The sequence below is a fragment of the Platichthys flesus genome, chromosome 4 (assembly GCF_949316205.1).
Source record: "Platichthys flesus chromosome 4, fPlaFle2.1, whole genome shotgun sequence".
Classification (NCBI taxonomy): Eukaryota; Metazoa; Chordata; class Actinopteri; order Pleuronectiformes; family Pleuronectidae; genus Platichthys; species Platichthys flesus.
Window position 1 is genome coordinate 27,539,387 of NC_084948.1, and position 26,038 is coordinate 27,565,424.

The window sequence follows — 26,038 nt, forward strand, 5'->3', positions numbered from 1 at the left end:
TAAGTCTGTTGAAATGAAGCTTTCACATTTACACATTTACACAAAGAAAATGATTATGATAAAGAATGTAGTTGCCAGAGGCAGCGATTTGAGATATATGTCAAAAATGAAAAGCACATTAAAGCTGTGACCTCACAGAGGCACGAGTGGACGGTCGACTGATGTGTCCTTCCACCCCCCCGACCACCGGGTGGATCCTTCCTGGCCCAACATGTCCCATGATGCATTCATGATTCACAAATCTACAGAACGTTTTGAATCATCGGAATCAAACCTGTGGATTCAGGACGTCTGCTCCACCAGGTGGTGTCCACACATGTTTCCTCTGTCTCTGCTCCGCTCTGGATTTAAAGAGTCTGCTCATCAGGTCTTCATGGTGTCACATGGTGCAGGTCGACGTGGTCTCACACTTCCTCCTCCTTTGGCCTCGTGAGGGTTTAACGCTGGATTGTGATCAGTGTTTATCGACAGCTGCTGTTTTCCATTTAAACCATCAAACCCATTGAACGGACCAGAGTGCACTGCTGCAATTAGCCCGTTTTCATTGGCTGTAAAAGCTCTCGCTATAAAACTAATGTCTCCTCATCTCCACATCCAGTATAAACCAGCTGACGCTGACGGGGTCATGCTGGTTCCACTGGGTCTTTAAAAGGCCTGTTTGGAGATGCAGCACATCGGGGGGGGGGGGGGTGAAAGTGGGCACACTTCACGAGTCCAGGCGGTTAGTGCACTCGATCGCTGAGTGTGCACGTGTTGGACCCTGATCGCTGCTCGTTGAACTCACGTCCTCATCAACTCTTCTTCTTTAACCCTTCACAGAGAGACACCAGCTCACAGTGGAGTGGAGTGAGCTGAGGGATCAGAGAGAAACATGTCGGACACGAGTCAGAAGACTTTCACTCAATCCACTGAAGTGTGAGAAACACAAGTGCTGAGCTGCTCTTAATCCCAAATATCACGTTCCTGCTGTGTGCTCAGATTCCTACACTCCTCATCCAGGGAGCTGATTCCTTCTTCTGTGAGACGATGGGAAAGGATGAAGGGAGAGAAGAGGGAGAGGAGGAGACAGGGACCAGACAGCAGGAGAAGTGAGGAGGTGGAAGAAGGACCAAGCTAGAGAAAAGGAAGCAAAGATGAGGAGGAGGAGGAGGAGGGAGGAAACAAGGTGAGAGGTGGATGGAAGAGAAGGAGTCAGGAGAGGAGGTGAGGAGTCAACAGAGGGAAGGGAGGAATTAGAGGAGGAGTCTGCTTTGATGTCGACTGCAGAAAAATCACATTTATGACATTAAACACTAAGCTCTGTCATCAACATCTTCTCATCAACTCATTATTTTACCCAAACTGTGATTTTATCTCCCGGATGAATGTTGATATATTTGTTTTCTGAGGCCGAGTCAAATGCAGTGTTTGTTTTTTTATTCTAAACATGTGTTGATGTGTTCAGGAGCTGATGTTACACAACAGTGACTTAGACATGACTTTGCTTTGTGTAATTCATGTTTAATTCTTCCATGGAGCAAAAAGCTTGTTTCCTATAAAATGGAACATTTCCAGGATGTTTGATTGATGGGATTTTGTTCTATTTTTGTTTTGCTGCTTGATGCAGAGTTTCCACAGGACTTCCTGCAGTTTATTGTGAAAAGGTCGAACACAACTCAAGACTCAATCCTCTGTGAGGCTGAAGTTTCACAACTTACAGGAGATTCATGCTGAGACTTGTAGTTTCTCAGTAAAACTTTCCTTCACATGACACGTATGTTACAACATGTGGTAGAATTACTCCCTGCATGCACAACATATGTGATGAAGCTTGTACAAAGCATATTTCAGGCACAGACATAATAAATCTTACTGGTCTGAACTGGTGAAACTCTGAACGAGTGGGAGAAGTGGGAGGAAGCACAGAAGGTGCAGAGGGAGCAGATGACAGCGTGACAGCAGAGTCTCTGTCTCTGAGCAATAATCTTCTTTCTCCCACAGAAAGGTTTTCATCTTCCCGGCCGAGCAGTTGAATCTGTCGTGAGTCGGAGTCTGAGCGGAACAAAGCTCAGCACCCGTCCTCACAGCTTCGTCCTGAGAACATCTTCATCTTCAAACAACGCAGCACAGACTCCACTCTTTAGTTCTGAGTCTGAACTGTAAATTAAAGACCTTACAGAGTGACTGATTCTGCTCTTAAACAAAGTCTCATCCTGACTTGGAATATGATTCAAAAGAAGTGTTGAATTCTTGGTTCGGAGCAGAAATGTGACCTGTGGAGTTTTCGATCTATATCATTGATCAAAGGTTTGAAGAAAAGAGAAAAGAGATGAGAGGAGAGTAAAGAAACGACCGTGTGCAGGAACGTGAACGAAGCTGCAGCGTGTTAGAAACCTCACTAAATGGTTTGTGATGGATGAATTCTGTAAAACCTTCCTCAGATCAACACTGAGTCTAAACCTGTCGGGTTCAGAGGGAAACTCAGATGAATCCAGACATGGATTATTGTTGCATGAGACAAACATCTCAGTGTGGACGGAAAGAACGGTTATCAGAGAAAAAGAGAATCTGCAGCAGATCCTGGATCAGCCACGTTTTCAGGAGCGTGACCTGAGACATTCTGTAAAGTGTGAAGAAGCCTCCATGGAACCGCTTTCTGTACGTCTAACAGCCGACACCATCTCTGAACGTACGATGGATCTGAGAACGTTAAAGTGTGTGAGTGTGTGATTTCCTTGTGTGTCTGTGATTGCACTTTACGACTTTAATTGACTTTTGTGTGGATTTATTCCCCGAGCTGCAGTTGCTGCCCTTTGCCACTTTAAATGTCCCGTGCTCCATTAAGTGCTGTGCAGAATGAGAATAAGGCTTTTGTTAGTCTCCCAGTGATAGTGAATAATCGCAGGAATAGATGTGTGTGACCTTGCAGATGTAAAAACAAGGTGTAAAACAAGGATGAATTCTTAAACAGCTCTAACCAGTGTGCCCTCGGGCAAGGCACGAACTCCTCAGTTCTCATTTAGAGGCCTGAATATTGACCAGGTCTGATAAGAGCAGAAGAAATACATTTCTATAAAATAAGAAGGTCGTAAAGTGCAACTCTCTAGAAGTGACTCATTGACTCTTAATTCACAAAGCTCCGTCTGTTCCAGTTATTTCTGGACGAGCAGGTGTTGCTTTTCTTTTTTCCTCCAAATGTTTAAAATCTCACTTTGAACCCGAAACACTGATTTGTGGTTTGGAGCCAGGGAGCAGCAGCAGCTCAGGAAACCTTCAGTGACAACAACACATCCGTGCAGCTCAGAGAACACAAACAAACACAAACCTCCCTGTTGACGTCCTCAGCTGACAACACAACCTGCTGCCGGCTCTCTAGGAGTCCAACCTGCTGCCGTGAGCAGCGTCTGTTTAGGATGTCCTGAGAAACAGAGTGACACCACGAGCTAAGCCTCTTAGAGTCAAAGTGAGAACAGATAGTGATGAAGTATAAAAACACAAGTAGCAGAGAAGTTTGTCGGCGGCGCTGCAGTCGGGTCAGGCAGAGTTTACACTCGTCAGATTCTGGATGTGTGTGTGTCTGTGTTTGTGTAGACGACAGGTCAATCAGAGGGTGTGTGTCTGTGTGATGGTTAACTTCTAAATCCTTTCTAATCCAAGTTCGTACTTCAGTGGTTAAACTAAAACTAACGCTCTTCATCCTTATGAAGAGGCCCAGAGTCATCGTCAGTCTGTGTGTCCCCCTCCCGCCATCCTCCCATCACTCCTTCCTTCCTTCCTTCACTACCTCCACTCCTCTCCTCTCTCCATCCTCCCGTCCGTCCCTCACTCGCTCCAGCTGTATATATCTGTCTCATCTCATCTCATCTCATTTTCATCCGCTTATCCGGGGTCGGGTCGCGGGGGGAGCAGCTCAAGCAGGGGGCCCCAGACTTCCCTTTCCCGGGCCACATTGACCAACTCTGACGGGGGGATCCCGAGGCGTTCCCAGGCCAGTGTTGAGATATAATCTCTCCACCTAGTCCTGGGTCTTCCCCGAGGTCTCCTCCCCACTGGACGTGCCTGAAACACCTCCCAAGGAAGGCGCCCAGTGGGCATCCTTACCAGATGCCCGAACCACCTCAGCTGACTCCTTTCTAAGTGAAGGAGCAGCGGCTCTAATCCGAGTTCCTCACGGATGGCTGAGCTTCTCACCCTATCCCTAAGGGAGACGCCAGCCACCCTTCTGAGAAAACTCATCTCGGCCGCTTGTACCCGTGATCTCGTCCTTTCGGTCATCACCCAGCCCTCATGACCATAGGTGAGGATAGGAACGAAGATCGACCGGTAGATCGAGAGCTTTGCCTTGCGGCTCAGCTCTCTTTTCGTTACAACGGTGCGGTAAAGCGAACGCAATACCGCCCCCGCTGCTCCGATTCTCCGGCCAATCTCACGCTCCATAGTACCCTCACTCGCGAACAAGACCCCAAGGTACTTGAACTCCTTCACTTGGGCTAAGGACTCATTTCCTACCCGGAGTAAGCTATCCATCGGTTTCCTGCTAAGAGTCATGGCCTCAGATTTAGAGGTGCTGATCCTCATCCCAGCCGCTTCACACTCGGCCACCAGCCGATCCAGTGAGTGCTGAAGGTCACAGGCCGATGATCCAATGAGGACCACGTCATCTGCAAAAAGCAGTGACGAGATCCTCAGACCACCGAACTGCAACCCCTCCCCACCCCGACTACGCCTCGATATCCTGTCCATGTATATCACAAACAGGATTGGTGACAAGGCGCAGCCCTGGCGGAGACCAGCATCCACTGAGAACGAAACTGACTGGCTGCCGAGGACGCGAACACAGCTCTCGCTTTGGGAGTACAGGGATTGGATGGCCCTGAGGATAGACCCCCTTACCCCATACTCCCGCAGCACCTCCCACAGTTTCTCCCGGGGGACCCGGTCATACGCCTTCTCCAGATCCACAAAACACATGTAGACCGGATGGGCATACTCCCAGGCCCCCTCCAGGATCCTTGCGAGAGTGAAGAGCTGGTCTGTAGTTCCACGTCCGGGGCGAAAACCGCATTGTTCCTCTTCAATCTGAGGTTCGACGATCGGCCGAACCCTCCTTTCCAGCACCTTGGAGTAGACCTTACCAGGGAGGCTGAGAAGTGTGATGCCCCGGTAATTGGCACACACTCTCTGGTCCCCCTTTTTGAACAGGGGAACCACCACCCCAGTTTGCCACTCCTTTGGCACTGTACCCGACTCCCACGCGATGTTGAATAGGCGTGTCAACCATGACAGCCCCTCAACACCCAGAGCCTTTAGCATTTCTGGCCGGATCTCATCAATCCCTGGGGCCTTGCCACTGCGGAGATGTTTGACCACCTCAGTGACCTCCACCAGGGAAATTGACGATGAAACACCATCAACCTCGAGCTCTGCCTCCAACATAGAGGGCGTGTTATTCGGATTCAGGAGTTCCTCAAAGTGTTCCTTCCAACGTCCGACAACCTCCTCAGTTGAGGTCAACAGAGTCCCATCCTTACTGTACACAGCTTGGATGGTTCCCCGTTTCCCCCTCCTGAGGTGCCGGATAGTCTTCCAGAAACACTTTGGTGCCGACCGAAAGTCCTTCTCCATGACCTCTCCGAACTTCTCCCACACCCGCTGCTTAGCCTCCAACACGGCAGCAGCTGCAGCCCTTCGGGCCTGTCGGTACCCTGCAACCGAGTCAGGAGTCCTCCAGGATATCATATCCCGGAAGGCCTCCTTCTTCAATCGGACGGCTTCCCTGACCACCGGTGTCCACCACGGTGTCCGAGGGTTACCGCCCCTTGAGGAGCCTAAGACCCTGAGGCCACAGCTAGCCGCCGCAGCTTCAGCAATGGAGGCTTTGAACACCGCCCACTCCGGCTCAATGCCCCCAACCTCCACAGGAATGCCAGAAAAACTCCGCCGGAGGTGTGAGTTGAAGATACCTAGGACGGGGGCCTCCTCCAGACGTTCCCAGTTCACCCGCACTACTCGTTTGGGCTTACCAGGTCTATCCGGAAATTTCCCCCACTCCCTGATCCAACTCACAACCAGATGGTGGTCGGTTGACAGTTCCGCCCCTCTCTTTACCCGAGTGTCCAAAACATGCGGCCTCAGATCAGATGACACGATCACAAAATCGATCATTGATCTTCGGCCTAGGGTACTCTGGTACCAGGTACACTTATGAGCACCCTTATGTTCGAACATGGTGTTTGTTATGGACAATCCATGGCTAGCACAGAAGTCCAATAACAAACGACCGCTCGGGTTCAGATCAGGGAGGCCGTTCCTCCCCACCACGCCTCTCCAGGTGTCTCCATCGTTGCCCACGTGGGCGTTGAAGTCACCCAGCAGAACTACGGAGTCCCCTACTGGAGCCCCATACAGGACTCCATTCAGGGTCTCCAAGAAGGCCGAGTACTCTGAACTGCTGTTTGGTGCATACGCACAAACAACAGTCAGAGTTTTCCCCCCTACAACCCTTAGGCGCAGGGAGGCGACCCTCTCGTCTACCGGGGTAAACTCCAACACCGCGGTGCTCAGCCGGGGATTTATGAGTATCCCCACACCCGCCCGACGCCTCACGCCCTTGGCAACTCCGGAGAAGAATAAAGTCCAACCCTTATCCAGGAGTATGGTACCAGAGCTGAGACTGTGCGTGGAGGTAAGCCCCACCAGATCTAACTGATAGCGCTCCACCTCCCTCACAAGCTCCGGTTCCTTTCCCCACAGCGAGGTGACGTTCCACGTCCCCAGAGCCAGCTTCTGCCGCCCGGGTCTGGTCCGTCGAGACCCCCTACCTTCGCTGCCCACCCATGTGGCTGCGCACCCGACCCCAACGGGTCTTCCCACAGGTGGTGGGCCCATGAGATGAAAAGAGGGGGGTGCCACGTAGTTTGTTCGGGCTATGCCCGACCGGGCTCCGTGGCAAACCCGGCCACCAGACGCTCGCCATCGAGCCCTCCGTCTGGGCCCTAGCTCCAGACGGGGGCCCCGGGCTTCCTCCGGGCTGGGTCCCATCTCCTCTTTCGTCGATATTCATTGAGGGTTTTGAACCATTCTTAGTCTGGCCCCTCACCTGAGACCACTCTGCCATGGGAGACCCTACCAGGAGCACAAGGCTCCAGACAACACAGCCCTCAGGTTAACGGGGACACGCAAACCTCTCCACCACGATAAGGTGACGGTTCAAGGAGAGTGTATATATCTGTCCTACATTAATCCTGAGCTTCCTTGCAGACGAATGACTGTATATATCTGTCCTACATTTAATCCTACACCTGCTTTCAGGAGGCTGTCATTCAGAAATATAAACTCACACATTTTATTCCTCTTCCTGACTTTCACCCTCACTTTATCAACTGTTGGAGCTCCTTCTTTTGTTTTCTTTCCAGGTATTTACACCTCTCTCTTTCTCTCTCTCTCTCTCTCTCTCTCTCTCTCTCTCTCTCTCTCTCTCTCTCTCTCTCTCTCTCTCTCGCTCTCTCTCTCTCTCTCTCTCTTTCTCTCTCTCTCTCTCTCTTTCTCTCTCTCTCTCTCTCTCTCTCTCTCTCTCTCTCTCTCTCTCTCTCTCTCTCTCTCTCTCTCTCTCTCTCTCTCTTTCTCTCTTCTCTCTCTCTCTCTCTCTCTCTCTCTCTCTCTCTCTTTCTCTCTTTCTCTCTCTCTCTCTCTCTCTCTCTCTCTCTCTCTCTCTCTCTCTCTCTCTCTCTCTCTCTCTCTCTTTCTCCTCTCTCTCTCTCTCTCTCTCTCTCTCTCTCTCTCGTTCATGCTCGGACTAAAGTCACCTTTCCTGTCAAGAGGCCGTGTGTGTGTGTGTGTGTGTGCGTGTGTGTAATAACCACACTTCCTCAGCTTAACATTGTTATCAGACTAGTGACAGCTCTAATTCCCCCCCCTCTCTCTCTCTCTCTCTCTCACACACACACACACCTACACAGAGGACAGACTTACTATATATTGAGAGAGTTGAGAACAATCCATTTCTGTCTGCTTCTATCAAGTCCTCTATCTGTGACAATGTGTGTGTGTGTGTGTGTGCGTGTGTATATATATTGATGTGTGTGTGTGTGTGTGTGTGTGTGTGTGTGTGTGTGTGTTCTCTGGTGTGAAGCTGTTTCCTTCCTTTCCGGTTCCTGGTGTCGTGCTTCCTGTTGGGGGCTGAATGGAGCATGACGGGTCCTGTGGAGGCCGTCACACAGCCTCAGCATCTGGAGCCTCAAGGCGGAGAGGTGTTCCAAACAAATTAGTGTTTATGATGTTGGGTCGTTGAGAATCGCTCCCAACAGCCACATTCAAAGATAGGAGGAAAAACCTGGCGCCATAGAGGGAGGGTGATGAAACTGTGGCTGTTCCAGCAATCACAGTCTTCCCGTGAAGCCATTGTGGCCTGAGCTTTAAAAGTGATAAACTAATTGTTCAGTGCTGCTGTGGCAGCAGGTTCCAGGCAAGATTCAAAATGGAGCTTGAAACATTTGAAAAACTGGGCTCATATGAAGTGGGACAGAAAGACGGAACCACAGGAAGGTTGTCGGGTTGATGCAGTTTGTGACACTGGCCCAGATCGGACCTTGCAGATGCATTATCAACGTGTTTGTGTGTGTGTGTGTGTGTGTGTGTTTTCTCAGTTTGCTTAGAATAGAACACAGTCGACTGCTCTTCTCCCTCCGGTGCCAGTTCGCTGAAAAGGAGAACTGTTCTCATTCTCCTCTCTCTGTCCTGGTCCACTGGGTCGCTCCCTCCCCCCCCCCCCGAGCTGCTCTGAGGCTGATGGGAGCCAGCTCCGGCCCCGTGGACACACACCACCTCAGCTTTGTGGGTTTGTGAGCTGTGGACTAACAATTAACTGCAGTTAGCTTCACCTGGACCAGCTTGGGTCCAACGCTGGCAGCGGAACAGGGAACAGAACATTTGGATTCAAGCCTCTGGCGTCAGGGCTGGCACCAGTTGATCTGTTGCCTCAGCCTCTTTGCTCTCTGGGTCCAGTTGACCTTTGTAAGTTTAAATGATCCGATATGATCCAGGGTTTCTAACATGTGACATGTTGTTAACGGACAATGGCTCGTTTATCTGCTCTTCCACTGAGAGAAGACAAATGTTTCACAAGAGAAATTCTGAGAGTTTAACAAGTGTTAAACGTCTCCGCCACAATCTGGACTATTTTAGATTATTTGCTTAAACCAATTAGACAAAAGTATCAAATTGAATTAAAAGATAAAGGATTAATTGATATCTGAATGTGACACAGAGCAGCCGCGGACTCTGATTCTCTTTATCTCTTCGACAAGACCGTTCAGAACAAAGACACAAACTGTTTGTGTGTGTCTGTGTGTGTGTGTGTGTGACAGAGAGAGAGGGAGGGAGCAGTGGTGTTTGTTGTCAGGTGTATTGCGTGAAGACGATGTGATTCCTCTTCTCTCTTATCTTGTTTTCTCTTGTCTCTGTCAGCCAGCTGCTCGCTCACACACACACACACAAACACACACACACACACACACACACACACACACACACATACACACACAGGAGGTGGTAGTAGAGTTCAGTGTATCTGGGTAATTGTGGACAAGTGTTGGGCTGATGCACAGTTTCCATATATATATATATATATATATATATATATTAATCTTTACTTTAAATCTCTTTAAATACATTTTCTGATTTTTGTGAGTAATCAGCTGAACTACTACAGTTTTACGTTTCTAATCCAATTTTACAACGTTATACTTAAACCTAAAAAAAGAGAAGAGCAGCAGGAGATTGGAAATATTTAATAAAAATCTGATTCAACGGAGAGAGACATTGGTTTATTTTTTTTACCGGGTATTTACTCACATTCATAACCATTAAATTAACAAGTTACATTTAAATTGTTTGAATGAAAGATTAAATACACTGAGGAGATGAGCAGTGATCGTTTGACAGTAACACGGTGCTTCCTGCTTCAACTGGCTGATGACATCATGACGTGGAATAAATAATAACTGACACTAGATAGAGAAGTAGTTGTTTATCAGAACCAATGTCCTGGTGGTGTCCTGATCAGTGGTCTTAACCACACCCATCTGATTGGCTTGACTGGTGAACTGCTGAGGGTCCAGGTGGAAACTGTTTACACTGCATTTAACTGATTTTCAGGAATAAGAAATCCTGATCACGTGATGTGTGGAACCTGAATATATTCAGGATTGTGAAAAAGATATATCACAACATATTTTGATGAAGATCAGAAATTCCTGCAAATCCAAATCGAGGAGCTTATGGTAAATTAACAGAAGAAGAAGAAACTCTTTCCCTTCGGTTTCTTTCTGGATGATGTGCATTTGTTGCTTTGGGACTTTCATTATCTTTGTTGTCACGTTTCCCTCTGAACTCGGAGACTCTTCAGCGTTTGATCATTTCCCAGTCAGAGCTGATCTGCTCCTGTTTTAACAAGCTGAGCAAACTCAACCTTTCATCCATGTTTTCCTGTCGTCTGAAGAAGAAAACATCTCCTTCTCAAAGACGACAGAATCCATCTAGTTCCCGGTAGACGTGATTTAAAACACGTTGCCCAGTTCTACTCTGGATTTACTCTTCACACATCTGTCCTCTCTTTACAGATGTGTCCCACACAAACAACATTACCCCTATTTTTAAAAAGTATAATTACTCCCAGTGGATTTTTAAATCTTTAAATCAAAGTGAAAAGCACAAACTACAGAATTGAGGTTTGAAGAAATGTAAAAGTTGTGGAACACGATTCGTTCATTGTGTCATAATTGTGTTGTTTTGTGCATATATTTTGACACAGGAGACACAGGTTGGTTTCAAATAGAATTTGTATTTGCATTTAAACAAAAAATTGTAAAACAAACTTACAACTAAAATTAATATTTCTCAGATCATTTCTATTTTCAGTTCAGTCGTATATTTTCATTTCTTTAATATAATTTATGTTGATCCAAGGACATTCCATGTTCGAATGTTAAAAAGGGAAAAACCAAAAAGGGGGTTAGTGTGAGTTTGCTCCTCCCACTCGTAGTGGCCAGGAGGTTAGGTTAATATTAGTCACTTTCTATGAAATTCTTCATCACTGTCAGAGTTTGGGTCAAACAACATCTGACTAAAGGTGGGAAAAAACCTGGCCTACAAAAGATCATTGAGAAAAACAAATAATTCCTAATTGTTCAGTTCAAATAATACAAAATATCATAAAGAGACGTCAGGATTATCGCAACAACACCCAAACATTTGGCTAATAATTTCACCATTAAGAAAGATTAAAACATTCAACTGAAATGCAAACAGATATGTCCAGGGCTATTAGGGACAAGCTGTACAGGCTAAGTGCAAGTAAACATACACACCAACATCATCACTCACAGGTTAAACTTAAACCACGCTATGCTAGTGGGAATCATCCACAATGAAAACACAGTGCGATTCACTGCTGATCTGACACAAGTTTTCCACGCTGTGTTGGCGGCCGGACGCTGATCCACACTGTTCACAATAACAGACGGGAAAGAGGAAGTGACCCACCTGACCGCATCAGAAATAATTTATTAATTTTAGATAACTTTTAAATCATCTGACACCTGGGTTACACATTTAACATTTAAATTCAGCAGATTTCTCTTGAAGAAATAAAAATGATGAATAAAATCTTTATCTCTAACGGCTCTGATCCAGAGTCACAGAGACTTTCACAGGTAACAGCTTCAATGGGTGATGATCATCATCTATAGTGTTAAAGTCTGGAAACATCTTCTGAGTGAAAGTGTGTGTGAACGTGTGAATGTGTTTGTTAGTATCAGGATCAGAGAACGACAGTTTTCCTCTGTTCCAGTCCAGTTTCACTCTGATCCTCTGGATCTTCTGCACAGAGAGAACAGATGATCCTGATGGTGACACTGCATAGTATTTACCTTCATAGAACTCTATTCCCCATAATCCAGACAGATCTTTTCCCTTCCTCTGGACAGACTCTGCTCTTACACCCAGGAACCAGTCAGTATTGTCTCCAACCAGGACGTCCCAGCTGTGAGTCCCTGAGTTAAAACCCTCAGATCCCAGGACTGAGGTGTAAGTATCAAACCTCTCTGGATTGTCAGGAAGCTTCTGTCTCTCTCCTCGTCTCAAACTGGTCAGATCTTCAGACAGGACGAGTTCTGGATGAGCAGAGTTTGGGTCCAGAACCACAGGACTGTAGGAGACCAGGTCCTTCATCTTGTTCCAGATGTTGAAGCTCAGGTTGCCCAGATGTTTGGTCTTGTCTATCAGAGCTCCTGAGGCCAGCTGTGGATCACCAAGCAGGGGGCGCTGCTGGACTCGTTCCACTGCAGCCTTGTAGTTGAGCAGGAACGAGACGTCTTCAGCTCTCAGCTCGTCCTCTGTGGTTCTGATTGTGTCTGAAAGAAACGTTATGTCTCTGCTCAGAGACTCAATCTTCTCCTTCATCATCCGACTCTTCTGCTCCTCTTCCTCCCTCAGTGCAGCCATCCTGGCCTCCTCTTCCTCCTCCAGAAACTGATGAAGCTTTTTAAACTGCTCCTTGATCTGCGTCTCTGTGAGTCCGGCCTGGACCTTAATGTGTTCTGCTGTTTGTTCAAACTCTAATTTAACACGTTCAAAACTCTGTAACTTCTTCTTCAAGGGCTCCAGAGTTTCCTGAAGCTGCTTCTTGTGTTGTTGTGCAGCTTCATCGATGGGTCTGAATCTGTGGTCGGTGTGTTTCTTTGAATCTCTGCAGACGAGACACACTGGCTGCTGATGGTCCAGACAGAAGAGTCTGAGTTTCTCTGAGTGCAGACTGCAGAGAGCAGGTGAAGAGCTCTGATCTCTCTCCTGTAAGAAGGTCTCACACAGGTTCTTTAACGCCAGGTTAGGTGGTAGATCCTTTGAAGATCTTCTCTTACAAAGTGGACACTCTTTTACTTCTTTGTCTTTCCACCAGGTCTTCACACAGTCTTTACAGAAGCTGTGGCTACATGACAGAAGAACAGGATCTCTGAAGACATCATGGCAGACGGGACAGCAGAGATCCTCTTCTAATCTGGAAGCCATTGAGTCTCCAGGTGAAGCTGAAAACAGACAGTCAGTCAGTCACAGCTCCATGAACTTCACTGAGGTTCACTTCCCCTCTGAGTCGAGGTGTTTGTTAAACTCACGGTCAGTGTGTGGAGCGTCGGCAGGTTGTAGTGTGACTCTTCTCTCCTGTAGCTGGACTCACTCAGGACGTTTGGTCTGGTTTGGTTCAGTTTGGTTTGGAAGGTGAATGTGATCGTCTGGTTTTCAGCCTGCGTCTCTTCAGGGAGGAACAGATGCTTCCTGGTTTCTCAGGTGTGTCAGGAGAGGGTGGAGCTTGAGATGCTGGATGATAAAACCTGTAAAACCTGAAACAAATGTACAAGCAGCTCTGCTGCCAGTGAAAACTATCCACCCCCCTATGGAATGCACTCTTAACTCTTAACTGTGCCTGATTCATCTGCGTTTTGCAAAATCAACATTTCACGTGTGATACATTCACTGTACATATTCTCACACTGCATATATCTTTACTGTCTATATATTATTTTAATTACATTCACATATTTCCATGTTTCTATATTCCTCATGACTTCAGTATTACATGTTTCTTATTACCTGCTGATGTCTTTTTGACTCTTGCTGCTGTAATACTACAAATTATCACAACTTCAGTCAGCTCATCGAATTTTCATTTTCTGTTATCTGGTTTTTCATGTATTAATTCTCAGGTTGTTTCAGAATTCAGCTACTCCCCCCTGCTCTGCATCACCCCTTCCCACAAATCCCATTACCTGCCCCAGCCCCAGACCCACCTGCTTTCCATCAGTCATCGGTCACCCAGTATACATACCGGCCCATTTCCTCTGTTCTTTGCCAGATCGTCTAGTGCAGGGGTCTTCAATGTTGTACAGGCCAAGGACCCCCAAACTGATAGAGATGGAGCAGGGACCCCCTTCTATATATATATATATATTGTATAAAATTGTGTTTTATATTAAACTGGGCATACTGCCATGTATAAACATAGTTACCCTGCTATTGTGCATTCAATACTAAGAACCAGGTATATCTTGCGAATATGATTGCAAACAGATTTGTGGGTGAATTAAATGTTCCCAAATATTCTTTTCAATAATATTGCAGCATGCGTCCCTGTACCTGGGATCTTAGTCAGCTGGGGACTGAATAGGCTCTCGGCCAATCACGGGGAACCCGCGTGTAACATGCTATCTTGTGATTGGCACAGCAGCGAGGGGCGGGTCCTCCTGTGTGTGAACAGGAGGCTTGGAGGGACAGGTCTCGGCTCGTCTCCTGCTGTGAGTGAACCGGTGCCCAGCTGGTGAGAGCTCCTGTGTGTCGCTGACTGACAGATAACGTCTTCTGCCTCGGTTAATACGTTCGCTACAATATGTTGGATTCATGTTAATGTTGATTTAAAGACATTTAAATAAAATTGGTTGAAAAAAAAAAAAGGATTAAAAATTGTCTAATCAACCAAAAATTTTGCGACCCAACTGCAGTACCTCCGCAGATACCCTAGGGATTGCGGACCCCCTGTTGAAGGCCCGTGGTCTTGTGGGTTTTTTCCTAGCTATCCAGCCTTATCCCTTGTTTCACTGATATACCTGATCTCCGCACTGACTTGCCTTCTGGACCCTGGATTTCCCTTTTTGTCTGCTCCCTATCGGATTTGTTTGCTACCTCTGACTGTCTGCCTGGTTTTTGACCAGGCAGACAGTCACTGGCACTGGCAGACAGTAACCACTGTAATGCTGTCTGCCTAAAATCTGCTTAATGAGTTTACAGATCTTTCACGAGTTCCATCTGAGTACCAGAACTTAAAGGAGATGTTTAACAACGCTTAGGCCACTTCACTTCCCCCACACTGCCCGTATTACGGCGCCATCAATCTCCTTCCTGGTACCTCACCACCAGGGGGCGACTCTTCTCCCTGTCTACTCCTGAGAACAAGGCCATGGAGAGGTACCTTAATTACTCGCTGGCTTCCGGCATTATCCGTCCTTCTTCATCTTCTGCTGGAGCTGGGTTCTTTTTTGTGGAAACCCTGCATTGATTACCGAGGTCTGAACAACATCACCATTAAAAACAGGAACCCCCTCCCACTAATCTCTTCTGCATTCAAACTGTTGCAAGGGGCTTCAGTGTTCACCAAGCTTTACCTCCGAAACGCCTATCACCTTGTTCGGATCAGGGAGGGGGATGAATGGAAAACTGCATTAAACACCCCTAGTGGTCATTATGAGTATCTGGTTATGCCTTTTGGACTTACTAATGCTCCTGCTGTCTTCCAGACTATGGTGAATGATGTTCTCCAGACTAACGCTGGGTTCACACCGGACGCGGAAGCGACGCCGAAGCGAGGCGTAAGCGCAGCGCCAATCCTCTGGCTCCCATCCACTCCCATGTTAAATCGTTGTGCTGAACACACCGGAGGCTGAAGCGTAGCGTTGTGCGGCGATCGTTTCGGCGTCGAGTCTATTTTTTCCGCTTGACGCGAGCGTATCGCAACAGGAAACACACTGAAAAATGATTTTAAACGATATTGACGACATATTTTATGTGAGATTAATTATCAAATATGCATCCCATAATTTGTATACACCTTCTGTTGTCCAGGAGTTTTAATTTTACCACTTTTACCGACCACATTATTAAATGTCCCCATCTGCCCATGCACTACAGCCACACAAGAAGACATAAAGATAAAAAGAGAGAGAGAGGGGGGTGGGCTACGTATTCTCCACATAGGTTTGAGTGGAGAATACGTCATTTACCCTCGACATCTGACATTTAACGCACCCGACATTTAACGGAGCAAACAGCGGAGAAGTTCTTCAACATATAATTGAAGTGGAGAAGTACAGTGAGTTGTATGATCCTCGAAACATGTTGTATAAAGACAACACTAAAAAGGACACATGTTGGGATGCTGTTGCAGTTACTTTTGGAGCAACAAGTAAGTACATGCTTGAAAAAAAATATTAAATGCCGTTTTTACTGCAGGCTGATAATCGCGCCTGGTGTGAACCGCCAAGCGCCGGCGCTCTAGGGATTAGCGCTTACGCCTCGCTTCGGCGCCGCTTCCGCGTCCGGTGTGAACCCGGCGTAAGTCTGAACTGGAGCGTGTTCAGCATGTGCACAGTGTTCTCCAGAGGCTCCTGGAGAATCAACTTTTCATGAAAGCGGAAAAATGTGATTTCATGCCACAGGGGTAACATTTTTGGGGTTTATCATCAGGGCTGGTCGTATCCTGATGGACACCACCAAGGTCAAAGCAGTGTCTGATTGGCCTAACCCCCCCACTCAGAAGAGGCATCAGCAGATCTTGGGTTTTGCCAATTTATACCATCGTTTCATCCACATTAAAGCTCTCTGACGGCTCCTCTAACAGATCTCACCTCCAAGAAACTCACCTTCCAGTGGTCCTCTGCTGCTGAACGAGCATTCACTGAGTTGAAGTCCAGGTTCTCATCTCCTCCCATCCTTGTCTTTCCAGACCCAGAGCACCAGTTTATGGTGGAGGTGGACGAATGGGACTCCGGGGTGGGAGCAGTCCTCTCCCAGCAGTCAGCTGAGGACCAGAAGATGCACCTGTGTGCTTTTTTCTCCCGCAAATTGTCACCAGCCGAACAATGTTATGATATTGGGAATGGAGAGTTGTTGGCTGTCAAGATGGCCCTGGAGGAGTGGAGGCACTGGTTAGAGGGGGCGGAGCAGTCGATGTGGTTTGGACCTTCTGTTTTGAATCGATGCTCTCGTCCCGTTCACTTCACTTAAATCTCATGTTGGTTTCCCACCAACACCAGTGTTACATCTGTAGATCATTGTTATTTGTGAATAATCATCTATTTTCACCTCGTACACTTTTATTTTACTGTTTTGTTATTTTACATCTTCACATTTAACCTCAGTAAAGAAAAGCTCCACAGTAACTGGGCTACATTGAGGATGATGAATAAGAATATGACAGTATTATGTTGATTCTAATGTACTGTGTGTGTACTTGTGGTGTTATACATGTATTTGTATGTTTTTCTACCATCAACCTGCAGATGAAAACTAGCCTGCATCATTAAATCTGACCCATTATATGATGGACTCCACTACACTTGTTAATTAATGTGCGTTTTCCTTTTTAAATGCATAAATACGAACCTGCAGCAGTTTGTGATGAAGCTGCTGAAGTGAAGTTAATCCAACCGCTGCAGCGAACAGACACAAAGATGAACTTTGGATTTCATCAATTAAAGATAACACAGGCAAAATAAACAGTTATTATATGTTCAAAAGATGTCATAGAGACAAAGGTGACAGTATCTGTAACATACAGCATGGAACATGGTAAAGTTCAAAATAAAAACAAATGATTACCATCATTGGTGAGGATAAGGAAACTACAAGAATGAAATCTTCCATCTCACTGTAGTCATCAAGAGTTAATTCATATCAATATATAATCATTTTTCAAAAGATTACTTACCCTCCCATGTTAACTGCAGGTCAGACATAAGTTTAATTTTTATCACTAAATATATATAAAATAATATCATTGATACTGGTGATTGTGTTTAATTAATCAAATTATAACACTTGGCATGTTTGTAGATGAAACATGGAGAACATCACTAATTCAGCATGTACTTATAATAATTTGTTGAATTGTGGGTCGGCCATGACCTTCACTTTAATGCCCTCAAGAATGGTGGCTTGTGGGTAACGTTAGCTAACAAGGCTAATGCTAACGTAGCTAATGCTAGCGCGGCTAATGCTACCTATGGGGAGCTGATGCTTAGTTTGCTCTTTAACCAAACGATGTGACCAGAGTTTGTGACAGAAGCATGTCTACTATTTTTATTATGTTGCTCACAAACAGGCGTCGATGCATCTTCAGCGTTTAGGAGGAATTAAAATGTTGACGCTGAAGTAAACCTCTGTTGTTTTGTTGTTGAGGTATGAATCAAAACACTTTTACAAACACAATCATTTTGGCTTCACATTTACATTTCAACAAAAAAAGGTCAAAACTCTGTTTCTGTTTCATAGTTTTAATTATTTTGATCACAATATTTAAATCACATCACTCGGCTGCTGTTGAATAAACACTTTTACAGACAGAATCATTTTGGCTTCATCACATCAAACAGACAAATGTTCATATATGTTGGATTATTTCATATGTGAACAGACTTTATGTGATTAAACATGAATCATGTCTCATGTGTGAGTTTTAATAAAGTTTGTTGAATGTGAACAATGATCAGCTGTTATTGATAAATGTGTTTTCATGTGGATCTTCATCAGTTTGCTCGACTTCATGGATCCACACAAAATCTAAATGATAGAAAACATTTTCCATGAAAGTAAAAAACAAACAAAGATAAAGATCAGAAAATAATCAAATCTTTTTACACACGTGGAAAAGTCGACAGGAGAAATAAAAATGAGTTAAAAGTAAAAGGAGAAATAAACAAAGCTTTAGAATAACGAGTTTAACTTTTAAATTCATCAGATTTCTCTTGAAGAAATAAACAAGATGAATAAAATCTTTATCTCTAACGGCTCTGATCCAGAGTCACAGAGACTTTCACAGGTAACAGCTTCAATGGGTGATCATCATCTTTAATGTAAAAGTAGGGAAACATCTTCTGAGTGAAAGTGTGTATGAAGGTGTGAATGTGTTTGTTAGTATCAGGATCAGAGAACGACAGTTCTACTCTGTTCCAGTCCAGTTTCACTCTGATCCTCTGGATCTTCTGCATAGTAAGATCAGATGATCCTGATGGTGACAGTGCTGAGTATTTACCTTCACGGAACAATATTTCCCATAATCCAGATTCTTTGCTTCCCTTCCTCTGGTCAGACTCTTCTTTTACACCTGTTGACCAGTAAGTACTGTCTCCAACCAGGACGTCCCAGCTGTGAGTCCCTGAGTTAAAACCCTCAGATCCCAGGACTGAGGGGTAATAATCAAACCTCTCTGGATTGTCAGGAAGCTTCTGTCTCTCTCCTCGTCTCAAACTGGTCAGATCTTCAGACAGGACGAGTACTGGATGAGCAGAGTTTGGGTCCAGAACCACAGGACTGTAGGAGACCACGTCCTTCATCTTGTTCCAGATGTTAAAGCTCAGGTTGCCCCGATGTTTGGCCTTGTCTATCAGAGCTCCTGAGGCCAGCTGTTGATCATCCAGCAGGGGGCGCTGCTGGACTCGTTCCACTGCAGCCTTGTAGTTGAGCAGGAACGAGACGTCTTCAGCTCTCAGCTCGTCCTCTGTGGTTTTGATTGTGTCTGAAAGAGACGTTATGTCTCTGCTCAGATCCTCAATCTTCTCCTTCATCACCCAACTCTTCTGCTCCTCTTCCTCCCTCAGTGCAGCCATCCTGGCCTCCTCTTCCTCCTCCAGAAACTGATGAAGCTTTTTAAACTGCTCCTTGATCTGCGTCTCTGTGAGTCCTGCCTGGACCTTAATGTGTTCTGCTGTTTGTTCAAACTCGACTTTAACACGTTCAAAACTCTGTAACTTCTTCTTCAAGGGCTCCAGAGTTTCCTGAAGCTGCTTCTTGTGTTGTTGTGCAGCTTCATTGATGGGTCTGAATCTGTGGTCAGTGTGTTTCTCTGAATTTCTGCAGACGAGACACACTGGCTGCTGATGGTCCAGACAGAAGAGTCTGAGTTTCTCTGAGTGCAGACTGCAGAGAGCAGGTGAAGAGCTCTGATCTCTCTCCATTGAGTCTCCACGTGAAGCTGAAAACAGACAGTCAGTCAGTCACAGCTCCATGAACTTCACTGAGGTTCACTTCCCCTCTGAGTTGAGGTGTTTGTTAAACTCACGGTCAGTGTGTGGAGCATCGGCAGGTTGTAGTTTGACTCTTCTCTCCTGTAGCTGGACTCACTCAGGACGTTCCTAAAGACAAAGTTCAGGTGGTGCAGGGGGGGGGGGAGTCTGTGACGTAACTGCAGAGCTGAAGTCTCATCAAAGAGACAGAAGCAAAGTCATAAGTTTAGATGAAATTAAATTCATCAAACTTATGAAGATATCTTCTCTTCTAATGACACTTGTGATGAATATTCGTGTGAAGTGCTGCAGTTGATGGAAGTCACGCTTCAGGGAAACCATGTTTAAAATAACACATGAGATGTAATGATGAGAACCAGGATCTACAAACATGGATCTTTTGTTGAAAGACACACAAACACACACAGACCCACACGCACATACACATACCTGTGACCTCTTCCCAACAGCAGTCTGGTTTGTCTCTAATGGTCGTTGATGGTCACTGACTTGCTCCCATGCCGACAGCTGCACTGTCTCACATTACTGCTGGACTTGCACAACTGTGGCTTTAACTGCAGCGTCTCGTGGAGCAATGGAGGCTAAAAATAAAACTCAGCAGTGTGAAACAGCACGAAACTGCCTGTCACCACTTCTTCTTCAGAGTGCGAGGATGTGACCGGAAGAAAAGACACAATAATGTTCGTCAGATCACATATTAATTAGTTTATGAAACAGGATTAGCAGCTAAACACTGCAGATAAGACCCTGATGACTCGAGTGATAAATGATTAACTGGCAAACATGTTCAATAGGAATGAATTTTAAAGGCAGCAGACGGCGGCCAGAGGATCGGAGGACGGCTTCCGGCCGGCGTTTATTCACAGGGAGGATTTACGCTGCTGGATTCAGGGAAGAGGAGGAACTGTCGAGTTTATTCATCTGCTCATCGCAGAGATACGATTATATTCAGAGATTCATTCTATTCTCTCCTTCTTTTATTTTAGTGCTGCAGACGTCAGGTGAAGGCAAACTGGAAATTCAATGTGTTGGACAGAAACATAAAAAAACCTGAAAGTACAGTTTATAAGAAGGAAAAAAAAGAGGTGAAGTGAACTAAAGAGGTCAAAGAAATAAAAAGGATCAATGTGTATATTAAAATGTAAAGTAAAAAAAAAAAAATGAAAGTAGAAAAAGAAGCATCTTATCACGGAAGCGTATTGCAGTTTTTTTTACATGTTTTTATTGTGAAAATGAAGTTCCTGTCTAGACGTGCATTTCCTGTTACGAATCTGTAACTTAACAAAGAAGAAGTTGTTTGTTTTAGCAACCCTCCAAAGAGGCACAGGCTCTCACGGTGATGTTAGGGAAGTTTCAAATAAACCTGAAAACATCTGCTGAAAGTCTCGACTGCCTTTCGGGGACATGCTACAGATAGGTTGAGGATAGTTTAAATTTGTGTCCAGTTGTTAGTGGCTTTATTATGGAAGGTTAATGTGTAGTTCCTGACATAAGCAGGGTGTTGGTTGGGACTCTTCTTTTGAAAGGGGTTCTAACTGAAGGGGGGTTCTGTCGATAGAAAAGTTAGAAAAGTAAATTTCAAAATATAAGCATGTAAAAAAGCAGTTTTTCCGAGATAATAAAAAGAAATGTAAATTGAATGAAAAACGCTACCGTATCTGACACATATGGAAACGTGACACACAAATTCCTTAATTCTAGTTCTTCTCAGCTCTGACTCACACACCCAAACGTATATAATAATAATAATAAAAATACATTTTTATTTAGAGGCGCCTTTCAAGTCACCCAAGGTCACCTTACAATAAGATAATACAGGATAAAAGATAAAAGCATGAAAGAAAGAAACAACATTAAAACAGAACATCAACATAAAAACAAGTGAAGTGCACAGGGTCCAGTTATAAAGAGTATGCCAGTTTGAACAGGTGAGTTTTGAGTTGAGACTTGAGTGATGTGATGGAGTCTGATTGTCTTATGTGTGGGGGAGTTCCAGAGCCTTGGTGCTGAGCAGCTGAAGGCTCGGGCACCCATGGTACTGAGGCATGACGTGGGGATGGTTAGCAGTCCAGAAGAGGATGAGCGGAGGGTGCGGGAGGGAGTGTATTCCTGAAGGAGGTCGTAGAGGTAAGTGGGGGCTAGATTGTGGAGAGCTTTATAGGTGAGGAGAAGGTTTTTGTAGTCGATGCGGTATTGTACAGGGAGCCAGTGAAGTTGGATGAGCAGAGGAGTGATGTGATCCGATGATTTGGTACAGGTGATGATCCGGGCGGCCGAGTTCTGAATGATTTGCAGTCTGTTGATGAGTTTGGTGGGGAGTCCGGTGAGGAGGGCATTGCAGTAGTCGATACGGGATGTGACAAATGAGTGGACCAGGATTTCGGTGCTGAACTGGGTCAGTGATGGGCGGAGTCTGGAGATGTTGTGGAGGTGGAAGAATGCAGTCCGGGTGATGTTTTGAATATGGGGTGCAAATGAAAGGGTGCTGTCCAGAATGACGCAGAGGCTCTTGACTTGAGGGGAGAAGGGTACAGGGAATCCGTCGACGATTGATGGGTGGAGCTTGGGTGTGTTGGGATTTGGTGATGACAGTTTTATTGCCGTTTAGCTTTAGGAATTTCCTACTCATCCAGCTCCGGATGTCATCAAGGCAGGTGATGAGGGAGGTAGGAGGGATGGCAGCGGTCGGTTTAGAGGAGATGTAGACCTGTGTGTCATCGGCGTAGCAATGAAAATGGACGCCATAGTGACGGAGGAGTGTGCTCAGGGGGAGGAGGTAAATGGTGAAAAGTAGGGGACCCAAGAGTGACCCCTGGGGCACTCCTTGTGAAACACCCGAACACCCAGACTTGTGGTTCCTTAGTTGCACGAATTGTCAGTGAGGTATGAACCAGGAGAGTGCTGCGCCAGTGATTCCAATGCCAGCCAGGCGGCCCAGGAGCAAAGGGTGCGAGATGGTATCAAATTCTGCGCTGAGGTCGAGGAGGATGAGAATTGTAAGGAGTCCGGAATCAGCTGCACGGAGGAGAATGTTAGTGATTTTGACCAGGGCTGTTTCAGTGCTGTGTTTTGGATGGAAGCCGGATTGGAAGGGGTCATGGAGGTTGTTTGTGTCAAGGTGGGACTGTAATTGGGCGGTAACCACCCTTTCAAGTGTTTTGGAGATGAAGGGGAGGTTGGAGATGGGCCGGTAATGGTTAAGGACAGCTGGGTCAGCACCGGGTTTTTTCAGGATAGGTGTGATGGCAGCCAGTTTGAGAGTGGGGGGTACAGTACCAGGAGTGTGGGAGGAGTTAATTATGTTCGTGATCATGGGGGAAATGGATGGCAGACAGGCTTTGATAAGGAAGGTGGGAAGAGGATTGAGCTGACAGGTGGTGGTTTTGGCTTTATGGATGAGTTCCGAGATGGTGTGTTCTGATACTGGGGTGAAGTCGGAGAGGGAGCTGATGAGAGGTTGGCCAGTGGTGATCATCCAGGGTGGATTGTTTGAGGAGGTGCTAGATAAGGCCAGTTGTTGGTGAATGGTGTTGATTTTAGAGCAGAAGAAGTCCAAGAAGGCAGTGCACTGATCAATGGAGATATCTGGAGGGAGGGTTTTAGGAGGCTGAAGTAAGTGGCTGACTGTTGAGAAGAGGACTCTGCTGTTGCCTGTATCGGTGTTGATTCGGTTGGAATAGTATGAAGATTTAGCAGTGGTGAGGGCTCTCTTGTAGTGATGAAGGTGGTCCAAGTACATTTGGCTGTGTACCGTGAGTCCAGTCTTTTTGTGTTTTGTGGCCATGTTTAATAGAATTTTTAAGTGTATCTATTCTCAGACATCATCACTCAGGATGTTTTCTGAAAAATTACTGATAAAATGTTTTTTTGTTTTTTTCACATTTGTTCAAATCTGCTCAAGGACTCAAGGCCCAGAAAAATGTATTCCTAATGCAATTTAATCTAGTTAAAAATAAGACTAAGAAGGCCCTGTTAATGGTTTTATGTTTCAGCAGTGACTGACACAGTTCCTTCATTCAAGATTCAAGATTCAAGATTCAAGATTCAAGATTCAAGATCCAAGATTCAAGATTCAAGATTCAAGATTCAAGATTCAGGATTCAGAATTCAAGATTCAAGATTCAAGATTGAAAATTCAAGATTGAAAATTCAAGATTGTCTGCATCACTAAAGGCCGCTGCAGACTCAGACCCAATTTATCCCTTAGGACCATCGCCTGGTCACTTGGTGGCGATTATCTAAGCGTCACGGACCAGATGTTGTGTTCTTGTACAGCTGTGACTAAAATCAAACAATATTTCAAACAAAAAATTCATGATTTCATCCATGGTTGTTTTTGCTGCAAAACAGAACAATGACATCGTTGTTTGTCCAAGTTTGTTTTTCTCCTGAAGTCACGTTGAACAGGTTTTCCACAGTCCAGTAAAGAAGTCTCCTGTTCATGTCCTGTCCAACGTCCTGTCCAACGTCCTGTCCACCTCCTGTTTGTCTCCTATCAGACCTGCTTTACTAAAGGTGAATCCTCTTCTTCTGAGAGAGGAAGCTTCTTGTTTTATGTGCATGGATTCATCATTCATGATGTAAATTTCATAATAAGATCTTTTTGAGATGCCTCCTGGTCAAAGCTCAATGAAATGCATTCTGCTCTGTATGAAATCAAAATCAAAACAAGTGATGGATTTTTTTGTGAACTTCTCTGATGAAGTTCACGCTGTAGATTCCAAGCTGCAGCAGCTGTTTGACTCTAAAGTGAAGAAGGTAATCCATCGAGGCAGAATCTGCTGTCACTCCACTGAAGAACAGAAGAAGAAGAAACTCTTTCCCTTCAGTTTCTTTCTGGATGATGTGCATTTGTTGCTTTGGGACTTTCATTATCTTTGTTGTCACGTTTCCCTCTGAACTCTGAGACTCTTCAGCGTTTGATCATTTCCCAGTCAGAGCTGATCTGCTCCTGTTTTAACAAGCTGAGCAAACTCAACCCTTCATCCATGTTTTCCTGTCGTCTGAAGAAGAAAACATCTCCTTCTCAAAGACGACAGAATCCATATAGTTCCCGGTAGACGTGTGATTTAAAACACGTTGCCCAGTTCTTCTCTGGATTGTCTCTACACACATCTGTCCTCTCTTTACAGATGTGTCCCACAGAAACAACATTACGCTTCTGTATTTCATCACGTTTTTACAAAGTATGATTACTTCCAGTGGATTTTTAAATCTTTAAATCGTAGTGAAAAGCACAAATTACAGAATTGAGGTTTGAAGAAATGTAAGAGTTGTGGAACACGATTCGTTCATTGTGTAATAATTGTGTTGTTTTGTGCATGAACGCAGTCTGAAGGCTAAGTTTAGACATTAATGTTCTGTAACCACATGTATTCAGGCATATTTCGGACAACTATGTTCGGTTGGAGCCCAAAGTGTGAATGTGAAGACACAGGAGATGCAGGTAGGTTTCAAATAGAATTTGTATTTGCACTTAAACAATAAACAGTAAAACAAACTTACAACAAAAATTAATATTTCTCAGTTCATTTCTATTTTCAGCTCAGAGGTATATTTCAGTTCATTAATATAATTTATGTTGAGCCATGTTGGAATGTTAAAAAGGGAAAAACAAAAAAAGGGGGTTAGTGTGAGTTTGCTCCTCCCACTCGTAGTGGCACGGAGGATTGGTTCATATTAGTGACTTTCTGTAAAGCTCTTCATAACTGTCAGAGTTTGGGTTTCGCAACATCTGACTAAAGGTGGGAAAAAAGCCTGACCTACAAAAGGTCATTAAGGAAAACAAATAATTTCATTTTGTTCAGTTCAAATAATAGAAAATCTCATAAAGACGTCAGGATTATCGCTATAACACACAAACTTTTGGCTAATAAATTAACCATTAACAAAGAACAAAACATTTAACAGAAATTTAAACAAATATGTCAAGTGCTATTAGGGACAAGCCCTACAGGGTAGGTGCAAGTAAACATACACACCAACATCATCCCTAAATGATACAAAACCTTATGGGGTTTTGTATTGCCGTTAGCAAGAAGCTACACTCACAGGTTAAACTTAAACCACGCTATGCTAGCAGGAATCATCCACAACAAAAACACAGTGCAACTCAAAGCTGATCCACACGGCTGACAATAACAGAAGGGAAAGAGGAAGTGAGCCTCCTGACCCGGATATTTATAGTTCTGTCAGACAACTCACGTTTGATCATG

At 45.1% G+C, this 26,038-nt stretch overlaps 2 protein-coding genes across 2 annotated transcripts; both read right to left on the reverse strand.

Annotated features, from left to right (window-relative positions):
- Window positions 1–10,823: 10,823 nt before the first annotated feature.
- On the reverse strand, window positions 10,824–13,407 carry LOC133952388 (zinc-binding protein A33-like). The gene is made up of 2 exons (XM_062386804.1): window positions 13,149–13,407; window positions 10,824–13,061 (listed from the first exon to the last, which is right to left on the reverse strand). Exon 2 carries the CDS (start codon window positions 13,042–13,044, stop codon window positions 11,653–11,655), a length of 1,392 nt encoding a protein of 463 aa, XP_062242788.1. The 5' UTR covers window positions 13,045–13,061; window positions 13,149–13,407; the 3' UTR covers window positions 10,824–11,652.
- A 4,672-nt stretch (window positions 13,408–18,079) lies between these two features.
- On the reverse strand, window positions 18,080–19,998 carry LOC133951365 (nuclear factor 7, brain-like). The gene is made up of 2 exons (XM_062385271.1): window positions 19,859–19,998; window positions 18,080–19,771 (listed from the first exon to the last, which is right to left on the reverse strand). Exon 2 carries the CDS (start codon window positions 19,752–19,754, stop codon window positions 18,582–18,584), a length of 1,173 nt encoding a protein of 390 aa, XP_062241255.1. The 5' UTR covers window positions 19,755–19,771; window positions 19,859–19,998; the 3' UTR covers window positions 18,080–18,581.
- Between the last annotated feature and the right edge of the window lie 6,040 nt (window positions 19,999–26,038).

Coding starts and splice junctions, on each gene's coding strand:
- LOC133951365 (XM_062385271.1), bottom strand. CDS start 19,754: ATGGAGAGAGATCAGAGCTCTTCACCTGCTCTCTGCAGTCTGCACTCA.
- LOC133952388 (XM_062386804.1), bottom strand. CDS start 13,044: ATGGCTTCCAGATTAGAAGAGGATCTCTGCTGTCCCGTCTGCCATGAT.